Below are 20,359 nucleotides of genomic sequence, written 5' to 3' on the forward strand. Positions count from 1 at the left end.
CAGTTTCCTCTCATTTTAACTTATGTCAAAAACAGCAATCTTTCACGCTACACCAAGCTCTGAATGCACATGCACAGTAGTATACTTAGCTATAGCACTGAACACTTCATGCAGTGTTTTGATTGGTTTCTTAAAATGAGTGACATACTTGATAAAATGATTTCTCGTATCGTGAAAACCACAATCAGGATATTATCACAGACGATATATATTGCACACCCTTACAATGAATATCAAACTACAGGAGCGTGAGCAGTAACTGGAGAGAGATATTTTAAGAAAGTATTGTTGTAAGAAAGCAAATGAGAAAAGCAAGTGGCATAGAGAGAGTGAGTCCAAATCTAGTCCCATCCAGAGATGCAGAGATGTGCATGCAGATTTTCCAGTGAATGGACAAAGCTTAGTGCTCTGATTTGCAGCAGGCCATCACTGTGGAAACGGATTAGTGACCTAAATCACAGCAAGGTCCCACTCAGGTACACTGTGGTTATGTGTGTGTGACATTTAGGTGGCCATTGTGTTTGTTTGTTTTTTGTGTGTGTGTGTCTGTGTGTGCACCATTTCATTGTGGGGCAGAATGAATTTTTGTATGTGCATTTTAAGCTTTTGGTCTGTGTGTGTGAATGTTTGTGTGTGTAATGCTGCACTTACAAAAGCTTCTACAGTTAATATCTAAGGATGTGTGTGTAGGTTTGCAAACTTGTTAATAAATTTTAGGAACAAAGTGATGGGTTTAAATACCAAAACATTAATTTGTGTTTTACACTTTGTGTTTTACACTTTCTGAACTTAGTTAGTAAGTAATATTTGTTTCTAAAGCACATTTAAACACAGCTTACACTGACTGTGTGCTGGACAAAATACATAAAGTAGATTGTAAATTATAGACTAGTTTTTCTGCATCATTTTGAAAGGATGTCCCTAATTTTGTCATTATTGCACAGGTGAAAGGAGGCAGTTCTAGATATTTTATGTGCAAGATCAAAGACATAACTCAGAGGTTTTTCACAGTAGTACTGGAGGCCAAATCTATGCAATCTAAAGTAGCTACATTGTTAGATAAGCTAGGTTTGTAGGCCCAAATGTAATAACTTCTTTTGTCTGAATTTAGAAGTAGAATGTTACTAGTCATTCAGGCCTTAAGACATGCTTGAAGTCTAGCTGACTGGTTTGTTTCATCAGATTTCATAGGTACATACAGCTGAGCGTCATCTGTATAGCAATGGTAATTAATAGAATGCTTCCTAATAACATTGCCTATGCATGAGTCGAAGAGAATTGGTCCTAGCACAGAACCTTGTGGAACTCCACGTCCACAACTAACTTTTGCGAGCATGAAAGGTTCATCATGAACATGAACAAATTAGAATATATCTGATAAATTAGAATTAAATCAATTTAGCTCTAGTTCTAATCACATGTTCCAGTCTCGCTAATATTGATAACACTACAATTTCTTACATGTGATTTTTCATTAGCAAAGAGGTGACCTAATTTCGGTTTTATTGTTTTTTAGCTGGAGACAACCATTTGCCATCCAATCTTTTATGTCCTCAAGACAGTACAGAGGAAGCTGTAGGGAACCCCAGATTTTATTGTGAGATACAATTATGTTACCATGTGGGAGCATATGCAGCCCTTGGGACAGGAGCTCGTTGGTAATTTCCTGAGTTGTTGATGTTTCAGCTGTCCTTGTACAAAGCAGGGAACTTACATAAAAATAGTTTAATTAAATCTTGTCTTTCTACCTTCATTAAGTCTTGGCACCACAATAATATGAGGACACTGAGTTAATTGACATTGCTCCGTGATCAAGTTAATGCTGAACTAAATTATTTAACTTGCGTAGTCTTTAAATGATCCTAAAGCTGCTTAAAATATTTACAAACACAATTAGAAAAGAGCCCTGCGATGGACTGTATCAAGGGTGTACCCCCGGGATAGGCTTGAGCAGATCCCTGTGGCCCTAAATAGGAATAAGTGGGTATAGATAATGGATAATGGATGGATGGATGGATTAGAAAAGAAAAAATGCAGGAATACACCTTTTTTTATTGAATTGTCAGTTTGACATCAGTGTTTTCTTGATAAGAAAACATTAAAGCAGTCTTGTCAAAATGGGGGCATGCATATTTTTCACTAGTACCTGTAACCGCACCAAGGCAGCCCTATGCATTATATTAACAAAATTCTATTTACAGTTATTTTAGTGGTTGTCCTCATCAAACCCTACATGAACAAATAAATACATCCTCTACAAACATTGCTCATACATATAAAGTATGTATCATAACTCATTAAACTAAAGGTGACATTGTGCTACTCTAATGATGCTCTAAAGCTGGGAGCCATTGGTCAGCTAACACTAGCTTTGGATTGGAAGCCAGATTTTTTTGTCATCACTAGGAAACAGGATGAAAGGGAGTGTTAAAGAGCAATTGGGAGTGGTTTATGGTATGAGTTTGTTTTGAGTCTCACCAGAACCTCTAGTGGCTGGAGTAGTAACAGTAGTAACTACTAGAGTAGTAATATTTTTATATTTGTGTGTTGGAAACAAAGTATTTGGTGAAGGTTTGAGAAAAACTGAGGTCATTGTTAAATACTGCGCATTCAAGAATTACCCAGGACACAAACCCACATCTCTGATACCAAGGTCATTTTGCTTTGTACTATATGGCCAGCTTTTCACAATTTTGGAGCATTATTAAAGCATCATACTTCCAGAGGTAAAAAACATTTCCAATGAACATAATCAAAGCAGAAATTATGCTTAATCTAAACACATTTGTTAAACTACTTCCTATTAATACAACCAGCAATGACATAACAATTACATCATTATGTTACATTACAACATTACATCAGACTAAACTTCGTCACCCACAATGTCTATGTTTCTTTGGCTTGACATGTGTCTGAAATTGTTCATCACTCATTTAATTGTGATTTTACTTATTTCATAGTAAAAATGGGATACCAATCAACTCATTTGACCTCATGACGGCTAGTGGCTGCCTTGAGTATATCCAAGGCAGTTTCCAGTACCATTTATTTGGCCAGTGGAACAAATAATCAGGTGAAAAAACAGGGAAAAAAAAAATCAGTGTCTTAACCACCTCCAGCAGCTCTGTAAATTTCATTATTTATAAGAGTGTTGAAGACGTATAAGGAGTGATGCACTTTTCACCTTTTTTGTCAGCCCGCTAGGGTTGAGTTTGCTCAATTCATTATACTCTTATGTAATTATTAGTAGCTAAAAGAATTTTAACTGGATACATCTGCTAGTAATGCCAGATCATTTGTACCAAGTGTCAACTTTGGGGAATACACATACAAATGATTGTATTGTTTGTTTTTGTATTGATACAAATTGTGATTGTCTTTCACTATAAGTTATGCATCAGTCATCACTGACTTAAATGGAAGAGCAACAAGTATATATCAGTAAAGTTGCAAGCTAAACATACAGACTAGCATAGATGATGGTTGTCAGAAAAGTAAGTAGAATAAGCAAAAGGAGTTAAACAACGAATGGGGATTAGATTTTAATCTGTCAAGTGAACACAGTTATCTCTCACCCTCCCAACTCTCTCACAGAACCCCTCAACCTCCAGTTCATATTTGCATAAGTAAAGAAGATTTCATATAAAAGAGAAAGATACAGATATGGATTGGAGAAACAAGAGAAAATTAAAGTGAACAGCAGAAATCATTTTGTTTAAAGTGATGTCTTGTTAAGAGAAGGACACTATCGGAGAAGTCTGTGTTTGGGCAATTAAATGCCTCCATAAGAACAGTGTACATATAGAAAAAACATAAAGAAAGAGATATACTGTGCTTGACATGACATACTGTATCTCTAAATTAGAAGGTAGTGAGGAATGAAGGGACAGAGAGGAAGCAGAGCCATATCTATCAATTAGAATGCTAAATGGACTAAAATTATCTATGCAGTCAACTGTTTTGTTCTTGTACACATATCTGTTTTAATCCTTGACTTCACACACACACACACATTTTCCATGACTTGGCAAGAGCAGTGTACGCTACACACTGCCTTACACAGATACACACACATCAGGCAGTGGATTTTCATGTGAAATGACAGCAGGGTCAGTGTTGGCATTTTAACTGCTGACCCATTTGTCTGAATGGGGGCTTTCTTTTCTGCTTGTCTGAAAATCACACACATACATACAGACACATACAAGTACATGACTACAGTATATAAAAAAACACTTATTATTAAACACTAATTATTTTAAAAAATCTATGTGTGATTTAAAATATAGATGTGCCCTCTGAGAAAGATGTGCACTTTTATACGAGGTGCGTTACCTCTGTTCACTTCTATACAACCAGAGCTGCTGCCTTTTTGTGTGTAGGTAGTCACATAGAATATACAGTAGCCTTTTTCAGCTAGTCTGAATGCTGTTTTTAGGGCAGTTTGACCAATTTTCAAATTAAAACCCCTGGCAGCTAAAGGTAATCATATTGAGCCAGGGGTATTGAGGTAAGTGATTGGTTCATACCAAACAACCACTAAAGGACCTTAAACTGTAAATATGATAACCATTTTCTTAATAATTGTATGTATTTATGTACTTTATTTTTCACTGTTTATTTACACATTCTGTAAAACAGAACTTACACAACAAATATTTTAACCTGGTAAATCATGTTTCTATTTGCAGGTGAGTATTTGCATGTGGTATACACTGTTTTCTTCTAGCATCAGTAAAAAAAAAACCCTCTAAACTTTGAATGGCATCAGGTGGTGAGATTGCAGAATGCAACTTCTAAGCATCCCTCATGCTACACACACCACCATTTGCATATGCAATAGATGGTACAGTGACTGTGGGGTGTCATGTCAAAATGTGATTCCCTGTCTAGAGCCAGTATTTGGTTTGTCCATTCTGGGCTACAGTAGAAACATGGCAGCACAACATAGTTGCCTCCATGAAAGGAGCTCTTGTGCTTGATTTCTGATAGAGCTCCCTATAGAAAGATTAATGGCCCATTTTCAGATTAACAAAATGCAATTGATGGTATTTTCTGGTGATTACATACTAATGACAACATATTCATGGATAGTCCATTTCTGCTAATAGAGCCAACTAAATATTCCACATTGTATTTTAGTATAACAAGCATAAAAATATATCACACATTTTGAATATGTATATGGAGTTGCAAAATGGCCACATATTGATTACTACTGCAGTTTTTTTCCAAAAAAAAAAAAAAGATTTCAAAAGCATTATCATTCTAATCCTAGGTTTTCTTCCACCATTGTAATGAACCTAGTTGTATGTTATCCAGTAAAAAGTGCTGCTGGCTTGTGTGTGTATGGGTGTACACATCTTTCTGTCGTGTGGACAGATTTCAGTGTGAAACCATGCTTGTAAGGACACTTTGGCACTGTGAGGACTAAGCTCATCCTCACAACTTCAAGGAGCTGTTTGAGAAGACTTTTTATATAGTTCAGGTTACAAGGAGGTTGGGGTCATAGGGTAGTGAATGCACTGTCTTTGAGAGTGCTCAGGTATTGAATGTGTGTGTGTTTCTGTGAGTGACTGAGTGACTAGTAAATCCCTGTGCCCAGGTTTCCCACAGTGCTGTGCTATAGTACATTGATTACAGGAGAGACAAACACTGATGGAAACACCCATAAACACAGTTTGATGTTACACCTGAACTTGGCAGTGTTCATGTTTTACATAAGGGACCCATGGAACCCATCCTCTCAGGATAAAACCAAACATGTTGTTTGTGAAATATAATTTAAAAAAAGGTTTCATTCATAACACATTAATAAATACAGTGATTAAAATGTGTATATAATGCTAAATACAGTAAATTACCTAAATTTGTCTTTGGGGATGAATATAGTTTATCTTATCTTAATTTAGCATCAGTGTTGTGCAGCTATGCTAATAACAGATATGTATTACTTTACAGTGACTAGATAATTCAGGTAGACTTATGCGTTCAGGTCATTCCCATACCATTAGTTTAAAGTTTCTATTTTAGTTATCATATCTTTTTTATATTTACATAACACTTTGGCCTGAGTGAAATAGTGAAACAGTGGAAGTCAGATGTGAGCACAGTTTATATTCCCCACAGTAGTAATAGACTAAATGGCATGTGTCACATGTCAAAGTCATTAAGGAAACATGTAGTTCCAATCAGGATAATTACGAGGTAGTGAAATACAGACGATTACTGCAAATGTTAATCTGCATAGTACCATCTGTGTCTCACACACACACACACACACACACACACACACACACACACACAGACACACACACATTCAGACTTGAGGAGAGGCATGGGCATTTACACATCCATACAATGCAGTGCCATAAACAAGAACTGAATGTGCTGTGTATGCTGCTGACCACACATGCAGAGCAGTTAATGATTTCATTGACAGATGAGGGATGGATTTCATTTCATTTGCTCAGTGAACAGACCAACTTTACACAACAGATGTAAGGAAAAATTCAAATCTAGCACACAGTAACACTGTGCCAGATTAGTATTGTTACTACATAATACTGCAGAGTATTTATTACCAGCCCACCTACTTCATCAACATTACATTTTTATGTACAGTATAGGTGAGGAAAAACATGTTAACATTTAGGTTGATATGAATCTGCAAGATAGGGTTATAAGATTCTTGTGACTATATGTGCCGTAAAAGGAATGATCTGCTAAGAAAATAGTATTGGCCATCCATAAGTGTTTTCCAGGGCTGTGATCTGAGAATATCAGCTTGATTGATCATTAATAAAACATCTCAGATCATTTTAATGAGAGTTCTTACACAGTGGGAATCGTCCTCGACATGTTTCCATTTGACAAATTGCAGATTTTCCTCTGGTAAAATGTGATTCAACACAAGCAATTTAGAAAATTGCACAGAATCTAGAGATGATCATTAAGTTTTAATTACTCTTGATCTTGGTTTAAAAAGGCTGACTATGTCAAACTTCCAAGGCAAAAGAATGAAATAAAAAATAAACACATATCCTGAAGCGAGTACTGAGCATCTGCATGTCAGCTATGTGTCCCAGTTCAACACTGTACATTAGCATTTACATCATACATATAACTGACTGAGCTTTTAGGTAGTTAGACAAAAAAACTTATATGCATTAATGGAGGTCATCAAGCTGCGACTTTATGTAATATATGTCTATACATGTACATACATAGTAAAATGTGTAGTTGTAAATACTGAATTGACTGTAGGTGTGAATGTGTTTATTTACTAATCAAATAAAAGTAAGACCAAAATTAAGCATGCTCAAGATTAACAAGAGCATGTTACATGAAATATAAAAAACTATATGCTGAAAACTTTTAAAAAGCAATTTCTAAATACACTTAGCCTCTGCAATGTTTGTTGTGCTCAGCTTTGGTGCACATCCAATAGTATATGTCCCTGCAGCATGCGCATGTCTAACCCAAACATAACCATCACAATTACAGTAAATGCCCAAACTCGACACTTACTACAACCCAAACCTAAACCTGATTCTAATCTAACCAAATCTCAGTCTTTTCCATAAGAAAGTTCTCCTTTTCCCAGAAGGTCCTCAATTTCATGGTGTAAAACTCAAATTGATCCTCAGGATACAAGTAAACACACACACAGATACAGATACAAAGAGAGAATCAAATTGGAGTCTTAAGGCAAAGGATGAGCAGTCACTGGGGACACAGAGCACCAAGAGCATGGCTAACTGCATTCAAATTTATAGACATACTGAAACAGTCACACTCTGCGCCTCTCTGTGTGATGTGAAGCAGCCACTTCTTTGCCTCTTTGTTGCCTTAGGCTCATTTGGATACTCACACACTATGTTAACAGATTCTGGCTTAAGCTGTTGTGTTGAAAATAGAAGAAATAACATAAACAGAAATGTAAAAGTCAGAGTACAGGATTTGGTAACAAATGTATAGGTATTTCATTCTTTTATTCATTATGACTTTTTGAATCCCTCACTGTAACATTTGTAATTACACTGTTGTAAAAGTAATTATAGGTATATCTACTAAAATTTTAGCTGCTTACAATTAAAATTACAAGTGTTACATTACAACAGTTAAAGCCTCTAAATAAAGTATAATTAGAAAGAAAATGCTGTATATCAAAGGATGGCAAAGGTGCAGTGGTTAGTCTTTCTGTGTCCAGTTTTCTATTTTTTTCCCAGTACCTGTGTGGGTTTTCTCTAGGTACTTCCCACAGTCCAAACACATGCAGGTTGTGTTGATTGATGACTCTGATTTGCCTGTAGGTGAGAATGTCTGTGTCTGTCTCTATGTGTCAGCCCTATGACAGGTGATCTGTCCAGGGTGTACCCTGCTTCTTGTCCAGTGCCAGCTGAGTTTGGTTCCAGCCCCCCTGTGACCCTTAAGGATAAGCATGATGGATGAATGAATAGATCAAAGATGTGGATACAGCAGAGATCAGATGCATTAAAACAGTGAACAAGAAGCATTAGGACAAACCAACTGACTCCAAAACCCATTTATAACACCATATTGAATTGTGCCAAAGAAACGCTCTAGAATGTACAAATACAGTGTTTATTGGTTTGATTTATGTCACAGAAGAAAACATGAAACTTAAGCTTATCTGTGCTCCAGGCACAGCAGAAGAAGTAAAAATTTCCTCCAAAGGGGACGTGGATTTAATCCCTGACTGTGGTGCTTCTGGTTCGGTTGGCAAATGTTTTTCAACCAAAGGAATTTATGGCTTGAAAGCCATGTCATTTTTTGAATTCAGGACTGAAGGTTGGACTACTCTAGGCCTTAAACAGAGTCAGCTACTATTCATGGTGTGTGTTGTGGCCCTTTCTAATGTCTGTCTATCATGTATATTTTGGATAGTTCAAAGATTTACAAATTCCATTGTAGCTGCACTAGTAATAGAAATGTGTGAGATGACCATGTGGTATTTTTATGCAATGTGAATTTCCATTTCAAAGTTTTTGATGATATTCTCCGACCCCAACAAAAGGCATAGACAATCTAATGATGCTACAGTTTTATGCTATCGCCACACATTTTTAAAAAAATTTTTTATTTAATGTTTATACTTATAAGAGATCATATTTTCCTCACTTTTCCCCACTCTAAGCTAAAACACCTGTAAGACTCAGCTGCCATTGCATGGTGAAGAAACTAATCACATACCTGAGTTCCAGCAAAAATAAATACAGCACCATATTTGCCTCCTTCAAAGTTAACCTAGGGTTGTGAAATGAAATGAAAGAAAGTGAGATGAACTTCAGCTACTTTTTGTTTGATTGGAGGTTTCTTATAAATTGGATGTTGATATTTGAAATATTTGAGAAAAAAAGAAAAATGCATCTACAATAAGTGTATTTAAGTAGAACTTCATAAAAAGGAATGGAGGAGCTCAGCAATAGGTGAATAGCTAGATGCACATTTACAATGCTGATCTCATCATTTTCCACTTCCTAACTTCGTCTTTGAGAGATTAAGAGATTTGGTTGGCTGGCTGCTTTTCTCAGAGGAGGTCAACACAGTGTGGCTGTTGAAAGAGAGAGTAATGTATTGCTGTCTTCTGTGGCGTTCCCAATGGGTAGGCCTAATTTATACCCCACACACATGCATAAATCATTCCTCCAAAGGACACATTAGCAGAAAAAAATTATGTCAGGGGACAGGGCACACCTTGTATGTGCGTGTGTTTACTCTCTCATCTGTATGTGCAGTTGATTAAACACCTAGTTACGTCATGGAAATGTTGCAATTGTGGTACATTTGCTTTCCTTTTCACATCAGAAATGTAACACCTGTTATTCAAAACATCATCCTCATATTAAATATTGTTAATACTTCTCTCATTACTAGAATTGTTCTGTGTGAACTTAAGGTTGCAGCTATCACACCAGTCCTTAAAAAGCCTGGATGTGATACCTCTGATCTAACAAATTACAGGCCGATTTCAAATCTCTCTTTTCTGGCTAAAGTTCTGGAACGTGTTGTAATGGCACAATTACATTCTCATTTGTCATTAAACAAACTTTTAGGGCCTTTCCAATCTGGCTTTAGGTAGGGGCACACTGAGACTGCTTTGGTTCGTACCATGAACGACCTCTTGGTCTCAACTGACTCTGGTGCCTCTACCATTTTGGTTTTGTTAGACCTGAGTGCAGCATTTGACACAGTATGTCACTCTATATTACTTGATACACTCAAGAGTTGGCTCAGTATCTCTGGTACTGTGTTTGAATGGTTCAGATCCTACCTTACAAATAGATCCCAGTTTGTTGTTTTGGGAAATAAGAAATCAGACATTAGTCTGGTCCAGTATGGTGTGCCTCAGGGTTCTGTTTTGGGGCCCATAGTATTTAGCATTTATATGCTTCCTCAAATCATTAGAAAACATGGTCTTGCGTATCAGTTTTATGTTGATCATATCCAAATATACATCAGCTCAAAGTCTGATGCTATAGTTTGTTCTGCAATCTTTTCTGAATGTTTGCAGGACATGAAAATATGGATTGCTTCACAACTTTCTAAAATTACATAGCTGAGGTTCTTCTTATTGGTACACCAGCAGCTTTTATCTGACGCTGGATAACAGCTCTGTATTACCATCTATACAAGCTCATAACATTGGCGTGATATTTGATGTTAATTTGACACTGGAGGCTCACATTAGGAGTGTTACAAAATCAGCATTTTATCATCTTATAAATATTGCTAGGATTCGGCCTTTCCTATCTGCTACTGAAGGGCTCATCCATGCTTTTATCACCTCAAGAACTGATTATTGCATTTCTCTCTACATTGGTTTACCAGCAAAATCTATTAAGCGGCTACAATATATTCAAAACTCAGCAGCAGGTGTTCTCACTCACACAGCCTCACGGCAGCACATCGGTGGTGTCCTCTGTAACTTGCACTGGCTTCTAGTTCAATCGCGCATTGAGTTCAAAACGCTTGTTTTAACTTATAAAGCTGTGCATGAATTGGCTCCGTCTTATGTTTGTGATTAAGTTACCCCTTACATGCCTTCTCGTCCTCTTCGCTCTGCTGATTCTCTTCTTCTTTATCAGCCCCACTCCAGATTAAAAACTATGTGACAGAGAGCCTTCTCTCGTGGCACTCCAAGGTTATGGAATGCGCTTCCTTTGAATGTTCGAAGTGCTCTTATACTAAGTATCTTTAAGAAACTGTTGAAAACCCATCTTTTTAAAATTGCTTATCATGATCCAGCTGTTAATTAGGGTTTTGATTTGATTTGTTTTGCTGTTTGTTTTGCTGTTTTGCTATCATTGTTTTTTGGGTATCAATAAAATTTGTAGTGCGCCTAAAATTTGTAAATTTGTAATATTATTATTGTTGTTGTTATTGTTATTATTATCGACTTGATGAGCCTGTTTGCCACATTCCATAAATCACAAGTGGCACCTTTTGTTTAGCTACCCCTATTTGATATGATTTATTAATATCACTGCATGCTTCATTTGTGGTAGAGCAACCACATCAGTGCAGAAATCCACGAAAACAAATTAAAATCACAACTAACAGTAAAATTGTCAGAACAATGGTTGAGTTAATGTAGTGGAAGTATCTCTTATTTTTTTTCACAAACTGTTTCTCTTCTACACTCACTTGTATGTCAAGATTGGAGATGTGTAACTAGAAAGTTTTAACATGTGCTGCTCTGCCAGCATTGTTTATTACTGTAACTGTACTCAGGGGACACACTCAGTGGCTTAACACATGCTCACAGTCCACTAAAAAAAGGCTGACATCTTAAAGGCTCATATAAAAGGGAAAGAAATAGTTTTGAGAGAATGAAAGTCAACCAACTCAATCATGCTCAAGAAAAAAAAGCATGTTTACACATATTGTTCCTCACTGAAATTTTTAACAATCAGTGCATGCATGTATGTGTAGGCAAGGCACATAATTGGAAGAATATATGAACATACTGACATATGTCAAAATTGCAGCACTGTGTGTGTATATTGCAGAAAGAAAGAAGAAGAGAGCATGCAGCCCACATGCAATTAGCATGTATATGATGCACTGGCTTGATACCTCATTTTATGAATTTGTTACCACCTGGCTCAAGCTTGATAACTAAAATGGAAGCCACATGGAGAATTATTAAACAAAAGTAATTTATTTATCAAAAATAAACTCAAATAATTAACAATAGGGGTATGAAGGTATAAGAGTCATGTCTGGAGTGTATGGATGAGTGGATGTGGTGAGTGGGTTGTAAGGTGCATCAAACCAAACAAAAGGCTGAGAGAGAGAGAGAAAGAGAGAGAGAGAGAGAGACAATGCAGTTGGGCAGTCTCTTATAGCCTTGCAAACCTAGCCCATAGACAGAAAACCTGCACACTTCACTTGTAAATCCTGCCCTGAACCTGCGGAGAGGGAGAACAAAGCAGAGCAAGACAGGCAGACAAAACAAAGCGGGGAAGTTTGTCACAAATTACACACACATACACTTGGCCAATGCCTATTTAGCAGGAAGCTAAAGACCATAAGCACAGGAACATACACATTGTCTTAAATAATTTTAGTTAACATGACAGAGGCGGTTGGCCAAACTCTATTAAACTGTGTAAACTAGCGTTTCTGTTAAAGTGACAATGTTTTCATAATCCTTTGGAGACTTATAATATACTGAAAAGAAAGTGGTTATATAACCACACCGAATCAGAGAACCATCTGATTTTCCAAAGTAGCTCCAGGCCATATTTGCTTTATAAAACTGCAGCCTAACTCACAAAAGGAGCTATTTTTAGAGCTATGTTTCTGTTTCCCGTATGGACTTTTATTTTGGTTTCCCGAATTTCCTGGTTGCACTAGTTGAGTTCAGGTAGCTTTCCGTTTATTAGTATGATTAGTTTCACCTGTCTTCTATTAGTATTTTGGTTCCATGTGTTCCCTGCTTCTTTGTTCCTTGTTGGAGGATTAACGTTTGTTCATGTCGCGCCTGCATTTGAACCTGCTCGTCTCCTTCAACCCGCATTTCATAACATATTGAGACACTGTAGATTCATAAATAATTTTTTTCTGCTGTTGGTTTGCTTAAATTAAATGTTCACTATCAGATCACTCTGTGTGATTTATCATGAGATTTTATTAGCAGTCCATGCACATTCTGTAACTCTTGGCAGTAGTTGTCTTTTTTTTTTCTAGTGGTGGTCACATTTAGTACAAGGTTTTCAAACTATACTATATAAACAAAAAAAAAACATATGGAAGACATATGTTGATGCATTTAGTATTGTTCAGTGTTGCCAGCCTTCTCTATTGTAATTTAATAATACAAGACATAATTATTGATCTCTATTGGATTACTGATAGAGCAGCTACATGCTGCCTAAAACATGTATACTGCCCCAGTCAACATGTCATCAATATGTGTGATTTTGATTAATTTACGGATGTTTAATCACGGATGGTGGCTCTGATGCTTACCAGTCCTCTCCCTCCTTCCTTAGTGTATAGTCTCCAGGGCCATGTAGTTTTGGATTTTGTTTTCCCTTAATAATAAAAACCTTCATTTAAAAACTGCATAATTTGTTTACTTGTGTTATCTTTGACTAATATTTAAATTTGTTTGATGATCTGAAACAAAGTGTGACAAACATCCAAAAAAAAAAAGAAATCAGAATGGGGGCCAACACTTTTTCACACCACCATATACAGTGTACTCCTGCAAAGTCGCGGTTCAGAGGATTTTTCCTTACAACCTATCTAATAATTCGCAAAAAAAAAAATCTACCACAAAAATCCTCCACAATTTTTTATGGCTTTTTTCGTGGCAATATATAATTTTTCATGTTATGTTATGTGGTGGGTGGGGTGAGATGAAGTATCAAGCAGGACCCAAATGCAGGACACAATCTTTATTAATGTTACGTGTGGCTGTCGTGTGTGTTTGAGGGAGGAGGACCCAGACGCAGATACAGTAGTAAAGAATAGTTTTATTGGTATAAAGGCTAGACGAGACAAGTGGCGTCTTGGTCCATTGAAGGAGTGGAGCTCGGACTGAGGCGAGTGGACTCTTGGTCCAGGAAGTTGAGGAGCTCGGACCAAGGCAAGTGGTGCCTTGGTCTGGGGAAGGAGTGGTGAGATCTGCAAGGTTGAAGAAGCGCAGGTGGCTAAGGCAGAGACGGCGACCTGCAAAGAAAATCCTCGGGTAAGAAAGGTAATCAAAAAGAGAAAGTTTGCCAAGGCGAGTAACTACCGTGTAGGCTGTCTGTATGACAAACTGGCAATGTGGCTGAGGAAGACCGGAGTTTTTATTGTCAGGGACGTGGTTGCTGGAGGGCATGCCATCTCGCCTCACACACCTGCAGAGAATTGGACAAACGAGGACGACAAACACAGAAGCAAAAAGGGAAAAGGAGACACGAGGGAAAAAAGGGGAAATGAGGTGCACATCCACCTCATGACAATTAAAAACCAAAAGTTCTAGGAACTCTGCAGCAGAATGATTTGAGGGCGTGTCCACATGGATATTCAGATCTCCAAGTATCAGTACACTGGAAGATAAAGTACAAAACGTTGAGAAGAGCTCATCTATTTATTAATACAGGCAGGGTGTTGTTCTGGTGGCTGATAAATGAGTATTGTTATTTGGAGTGGGTATTTGGCGAGAGGGAGTGGTTAGAGTTTGAAGTCAGAGTGATGGGTAACGATAAGACTCCCACCGCAGCGAATACTGCAAGCTTTTTCATGGTAATTATAGCCAGGAGGGCAGGACTCATTTAGAGCTGAATAGGCCTCTAGTTTGTGCTAGGTCTCAGTCAGACACATGATGTTGATTCTTTTATCTAAAATATGGCTATAAATTAAACAGGATTTATTTGTTAGGGGCTCTGCATTAAAAAAGTTCAGTGTTAGTGTTTGGTATTGTTTTAGTTCTGGCTAACGAACGGAGTGCTCTGAAATCTACTCAAGGATTTGTCTGGTCCACGGCTGAGCACGTACAGTATATTTAGTCTCTATGGTGACGATGCTCCGATAACATGATCGAGTTGCGACAGAGTGAGTTTCAGACCACAAAGATGGAACGGAGTTCCCAGTCTTGTTGTAAACATACTGTTGACTGCTATGGAAATAGCAGGGTCAACAGAGAAGTCCTAGTTGTTTAATAACTTCAATGTCAGGTGGGAGACTGTGGCTGTTGAGCTCCAGCAGCTGCGATGGTGAGTATTGAAGCATGGCACCGGGTGGGTGAGATGTGGTCTCAGTGTAAGCAGTTAGGTACAGTCCCAGTGCACACAGTTGGATGACTGCAGTCCACATTGGAGTTGACCACTGTGGCAGGACCACGGCAGCAGTCCCAGGAGTAGAGCCCGTATCCAGAGAAGGGGATGACAGGGCATGAGAAAAGCATCAGGGGAGGAAGAGGTGGCTTACCACGGCTAATGCTAGACCTAGAAGAACGCTGGATATAAACAGAGCGATGTTGTTCTGATCTATTCCAGTCAGAACAAACAAAACAACAGTTCAGTAGGAGTGAATAGCACAGAGAAGTGGCAGACAATCAACGCCAGCATCCTCTCCTCTACTACACACAGAGGAACTAGTGAGGTTAGGGTTAGGGTTTAGCTTAGGGTGAGGGTTAGGGTTAGGCAGGTAGTGGTTATGGTTAAGGTTAGGGTAAGTCTCTAGGAAATGAATGCAAGTCAATGTAAAGTCCCAGTGAGGAATGAAAACGTGTGTGTGTGTGTGTGTGGGTGGGTGTTTCTGAAAAGAACATTTCATTAGCAGCTCTTGGCATGGTGGCTGCTTATATGCAATATATGCAAACATATTATAGTTGTTGTTTTGTTCTGAGAGTAAAACACACCACTCCCGAATGTTGCCCTTTTTTCTCTAAAACACACAAATATACTGTTAAAATAGTTTTTGTAGTAATCACCTAGTGAATTATATCACACACACTCTGTAAATTTCCCCTCAGGGATTAATAAAGCTTTTCTTTTCTGGTTTTATAACATTGATTAGGGCTACTTGTGAGAAAAATTAAATAAGAGATAATATCCACTGGTTGGACTCTATAATTTGTGTAGAATTGATCAGCACTGGTGGATTAGTGGTCAGCACTGTTGCCTCACAGCAAAAAAGGCCTGGCTTCGCACCCTTTTATGTGGAGTTTGCATGTTCTTCCTGTGCTTGCGTGGGTTTTCTCCGGTTTCCTCCCACAGTCCAAAAACATGCATGTTAGGTTGTTTGGTGACTCTAAATTGCCCATAGGAGTGAGTGTGAGTGTGTGAGGTTGTTTGTCTCTGTGTGGCCGTGTGATGGACTGGTGACCTGTCCAGGGTGTACCCCTGCCTTTCACCCAAAGGGAGCTGAGATCCCCGTTGCAAGAAGTCCTTCACTAGGACTGATCAGTCATAAAACAACTACACTTGAATTTTCTTTTGTCATTATTATCAAAATGCCTTGTCTGTTTCAGTATTCTGCGATAGTGAAAAGAAACTTGATATATTAATTTTTCATTTTTTAAATCCCTATATATTTAATTAGTTGGATATGAAATGTCATGATCATAGACACTATTTTAGGGGTGCTCAACATACCTAAATTTCATCTCAGCACCCTTGAAAAATCTAAATATTTATCAATAAAAATGACTTATTAACTTTTTTCTTTTGTAAATGTGTTAATTTTGTGAACTAGTATTCTTGTCCGCCACACATGTAAAAGCAACATAGAAAACGAAGAATGAAGCGGTTGATTTAATGGTGGAGATTTCAACCAGCAGTACGTTTGAAGCTAATAGTAGCAAATACATTTGCTAAAACATTTGCTAGGGGAGAGAGCAGTTTGGAGTTAGCGAGCACTGAGCATAAGGCACTGTAAAAATCACATTTGGCTTAGGAGCTGAGCACCCTTAGAAGTCTGATTCTAGAAACACCATGACTTTTAGACAGATAATGTGAATACCCAAAAAAGGAAATCAGCACCAACACATCAGCCAAAAATATCTGTATCATAAATCAACCATCAGTTGCCCCAATTTCTTCAAATCAGCATCGGCCATAGAAAAACCGATATCAGTCAACCTCTAGCAAATGTATCAACATATTCCTTCTGTGGCTTTTAAAAAAGATAAATGAAGGGCTAAAACCAAAACTAGTGTGGTGTTTCTTGTGTGGTGCAATACACATTTACGTGAAAATAAGTCATTTGTGTATTTCAGGTCAGGGAGTGGGACAAGAAGCCTGTATATTGGAAATGACCGAATTATTTCACCATCTGCGGGTCTTTTGAAATCCTTAACCTGGTCATGCAAAACAATATAGTCATCAGTATAATGTTCAGTGATTTTGCACACTTTGCTTATGAGGCTCACACCTCACACAATTTGTTGTTAGGCTGAAGATAGGGACACACCAGAGTCCTGAATGAATAGTGTATGTTATGGTTAATGGCAGCAGTTCAATGTGATGATGCTCAGCTATGTGATTCCATTTCTAGTCCCAGTTACTGTCATTCATTTACACTGGCAAACATTACCATCTTCATTGCATAGTCTTTTTTTCAGTTGCTATTGCTATTTTATTCATTCATCTGATTCATCATTTCTTTGTTTACCCTATTTGGATGTGTTCTTTCATAGGTTCTCCCATGTCCTCCCCCTCCTGTTCATCATCTGTCATTGACCAATCACACCCACAGTCAGGCAATCCACATGACAACCCATTGTTAGGCAACGCTCCTGAGCCAGACTCAGAGGAAGAAGAGGAGGAGGTGGTGGAGGAGGAAGAGGAGGAGGAACAAGATGACGAGGAGTATGCAACCAAATTGTACTTACCTGTAACACACGGTAAAGGGACATTGCTTCATTAGCAACTGTTTTAAAAGCAATTTCATTTAGTTATTTCTAAACTGCTGGACTGATTTATTGGATTTCGATTTCTTTTTTTAAAAATTAAATATCAGCTCTGTGACATTCATTTATGAGACAATTTTATTTTCAAATTTAAAGATGATGAACATCTGACTCCATCACATGAGCTTTGACTGTTTTTTCATGTTGCTTGCTAATGATAGTGATTGACATCACACATGACACATAGCCAAGAGGTGCAGTATAGAGGCTTGAATTTCTGACAACGTCCATTGTGCTGACAGTGGTTGTGCTCAATAAATCGGCAGGCCTTAGTGGTAAGGACTAAGACCACTTTCTGAAAATCTGTCACAAGTTCCACTTTTTTATTGCTTATTTGATTCCCAAACCTCTATGCCACACAAAACCTAACCTAACCTTTAGCTTTTAGCTACCTTCAGAGTGCATATGCCAGATATTAACAAAAATGGGATCAATTAGGTTTGAGAGTCTATTTATAGGTCAGCAATCTATAAAATTAATGTGAGAGCGTTTTCCTGTTTAATTTGTAGTACAGTTGGTACAAAAAGTGTGTCTGGAAAATGTTATGTAAGGTATTTTGAAAATAATCTTTTGAAACCCAAAACAGCTGTTAGAGATTCATATATTCTGGCTGCACTAGCCATATTCAGGGATCTGTTACAGCCACACCCTTACACAAAGGCTTTGTTAGTTGTTTTCAAAGGTTTAACTGACAGATCCTTCTGAAACTGCATAACACACAGTTAGCTTAGACTGAGACGGTCCCTATTAAAAATCACTGTATGTTCAATAAACATACTCAGTAAACAGAATTTAACTGGAAGATTGTATTTTGTAACTGATTAACATTCCCAAATGTGTTGTTACTCTATTGTATTTATTGCTGTGGAGGTATGCATGAATGTAAGGTTTTCACTAAAACCTTAAAATTCAATTAATTTGTGCTGTGCACCCACATGGGACCTTTGCATGTAGTAAGTTTGCATATGATAAAAGCAAGGAATGCGTTTGGATCTCCACCCGGCAAATGTTGGACTGTTGAGGATGAAACTCTAGTCTTGCGGTTTAAACCACTGGGGTCAGAGGGGCTGAGTTTTGTTTAAATCAGTGTGCTGATCTCAGACCTGTTTGAATGTGTAAGTTGACGAGCACCAGATGCCGAGTCATGTTGGCTGCCCAATGACCCTAGATCCGTCTTCTTTTAGTTCAATGGCTGATAGGAAACACACTTTGATGGTTTGAAGAAAGGAACCAAGACAGCCACAATTTGACTCAGACTACATCAATAGTAGTTGGTATGAAAGTGAGAAATGAAGGGGGAAGAGATCTGGAAGGAAAGAGTGAGAAAAGAAAGAGCTGTATAGAGTGATGGAAATAGAGAAATAGGCAGACGGTTCTTCATACATATATCTAAGCCATCTAAATGGAATCAGAAGTAGCTATACAATAGGGCTTTGAATTGACTTAAAGGTTCTGTGCATGTGCCTGTGTGTCTGTTTGTGTGGTCCTCTTTTTCCAAAGTATTCCCAGTCTGACCTAACTCACAATGTTCAGCCAAACATCTAAAATATTACTCTCACCACTTCCTGTACTTTTTAGATGTGCTGTTTCTTTTTACACCAGTGATTTTGTGGCAAGTCAAGCACTGAGGCAAAGTATATGAGAGGCCTTTAGTTCCTACTTTCCGGTACTAGAACACACACACACACACACACACAGAAATACAGAAAACAATCTTGAAGTACATGTTTACAGAAGGAGAAAACTGAGCAGGGAGAAAAGGAATAGTGTGAGAAGAAAAAAATGTGAGAACAGGGAAGAGAATCCAGGGCTTTCTTTTGTTCTCTTCTGGCAGAACATATCATTTTCACTGGCTGTTTACTGGGACATCCAAGTGCAGTAGCATCAGAGACAGTAGGAAACAGCATTTTCAGTCCATGAAGGCAGTTCAAGAAATTGTGCCTCACTGTCCTACATTAAAAATGGATTTTAGAGAGGAAGCCACAGGGCATAAAAGTCAAAGAGATTTCCACACTTGGCAAACTACTGTGAATGTTGTGTAAAGACAAAATTACTTCCTGGCAACAAATCAATTTTAAACATTTAGTTTAAGCATTTTGTCTCACCCACTGAGCCATTTTTTGTATGAACTACTATTTCCCCTATTTGCCACTGTGATGGAATACAGGAGTAGAGTAAACAATGCCATTGATGTCGCATACGAATGCTTATGGAGGCAAGGGCGTAGTGTTGAGGATCCAGGGTGTGAAGTGTCTGTGGTGTTCATAAAGCATTGCATGGAACCCATTCTTTCACTCATTCTTTTCACTGTCGACCTGTCTCAGTCGCCACTCCAGCAGTAGATGTGAATGGCATGCAGGCTCTGCTCAGTTTCTTAGACAACATGATGACACATCATATTGTGCAGGTTGCAGTCCCTCC

The 20,359-nt window shown here is 37.9% G+C and overlaps 1 protein-coding gene across 5 annotated transcripts in view; it reads left to right on the top strand.

Moving 5' to 3' along the window:
* The window catches only part of tenm3 (teneurin transmembrane protein 3), a 180,102-nt gene that overhangs the window by 22,001 nt on the left and 137,742 nt on the right, over positions 1-20,359 (top strand). For 4 of the 5 annotated variants that reach the window (XM_026302846.1, XM_026302847.1, XM_026302848.1 and 1 more), the window contains exon 2: positions 17,666-17,872. In XM_026302846.1, the coding sequence (XP_026158631.1) occupies positions 17,674-17,872 (199 nt within the window). In that variant the 5' untranslated portion in view covers positions 17,666-17,673. Of the gene's footprint in view, positions 1-17,665; positions 17,873-20,359 lie in introns of those variants that run through there. The other variant, XM_026302850.1, reaches the window with a different exon arrangement.

The sequence above is a fragment of the Mastacembelus armatus genome, chromosome 1 (genome assembly GCF_900324485.2).
Source record: "Mastacembelus armatus chromosome 1, fMasArm1.2, whole genome shotgun sequence".
Lineage (NCBI taxonomy): Eukaryota > Metazoa > Chordata > Actinopteri > Synbranchiformes > Mastacembelidae > Mastacembelus > Mastacembelus armatus.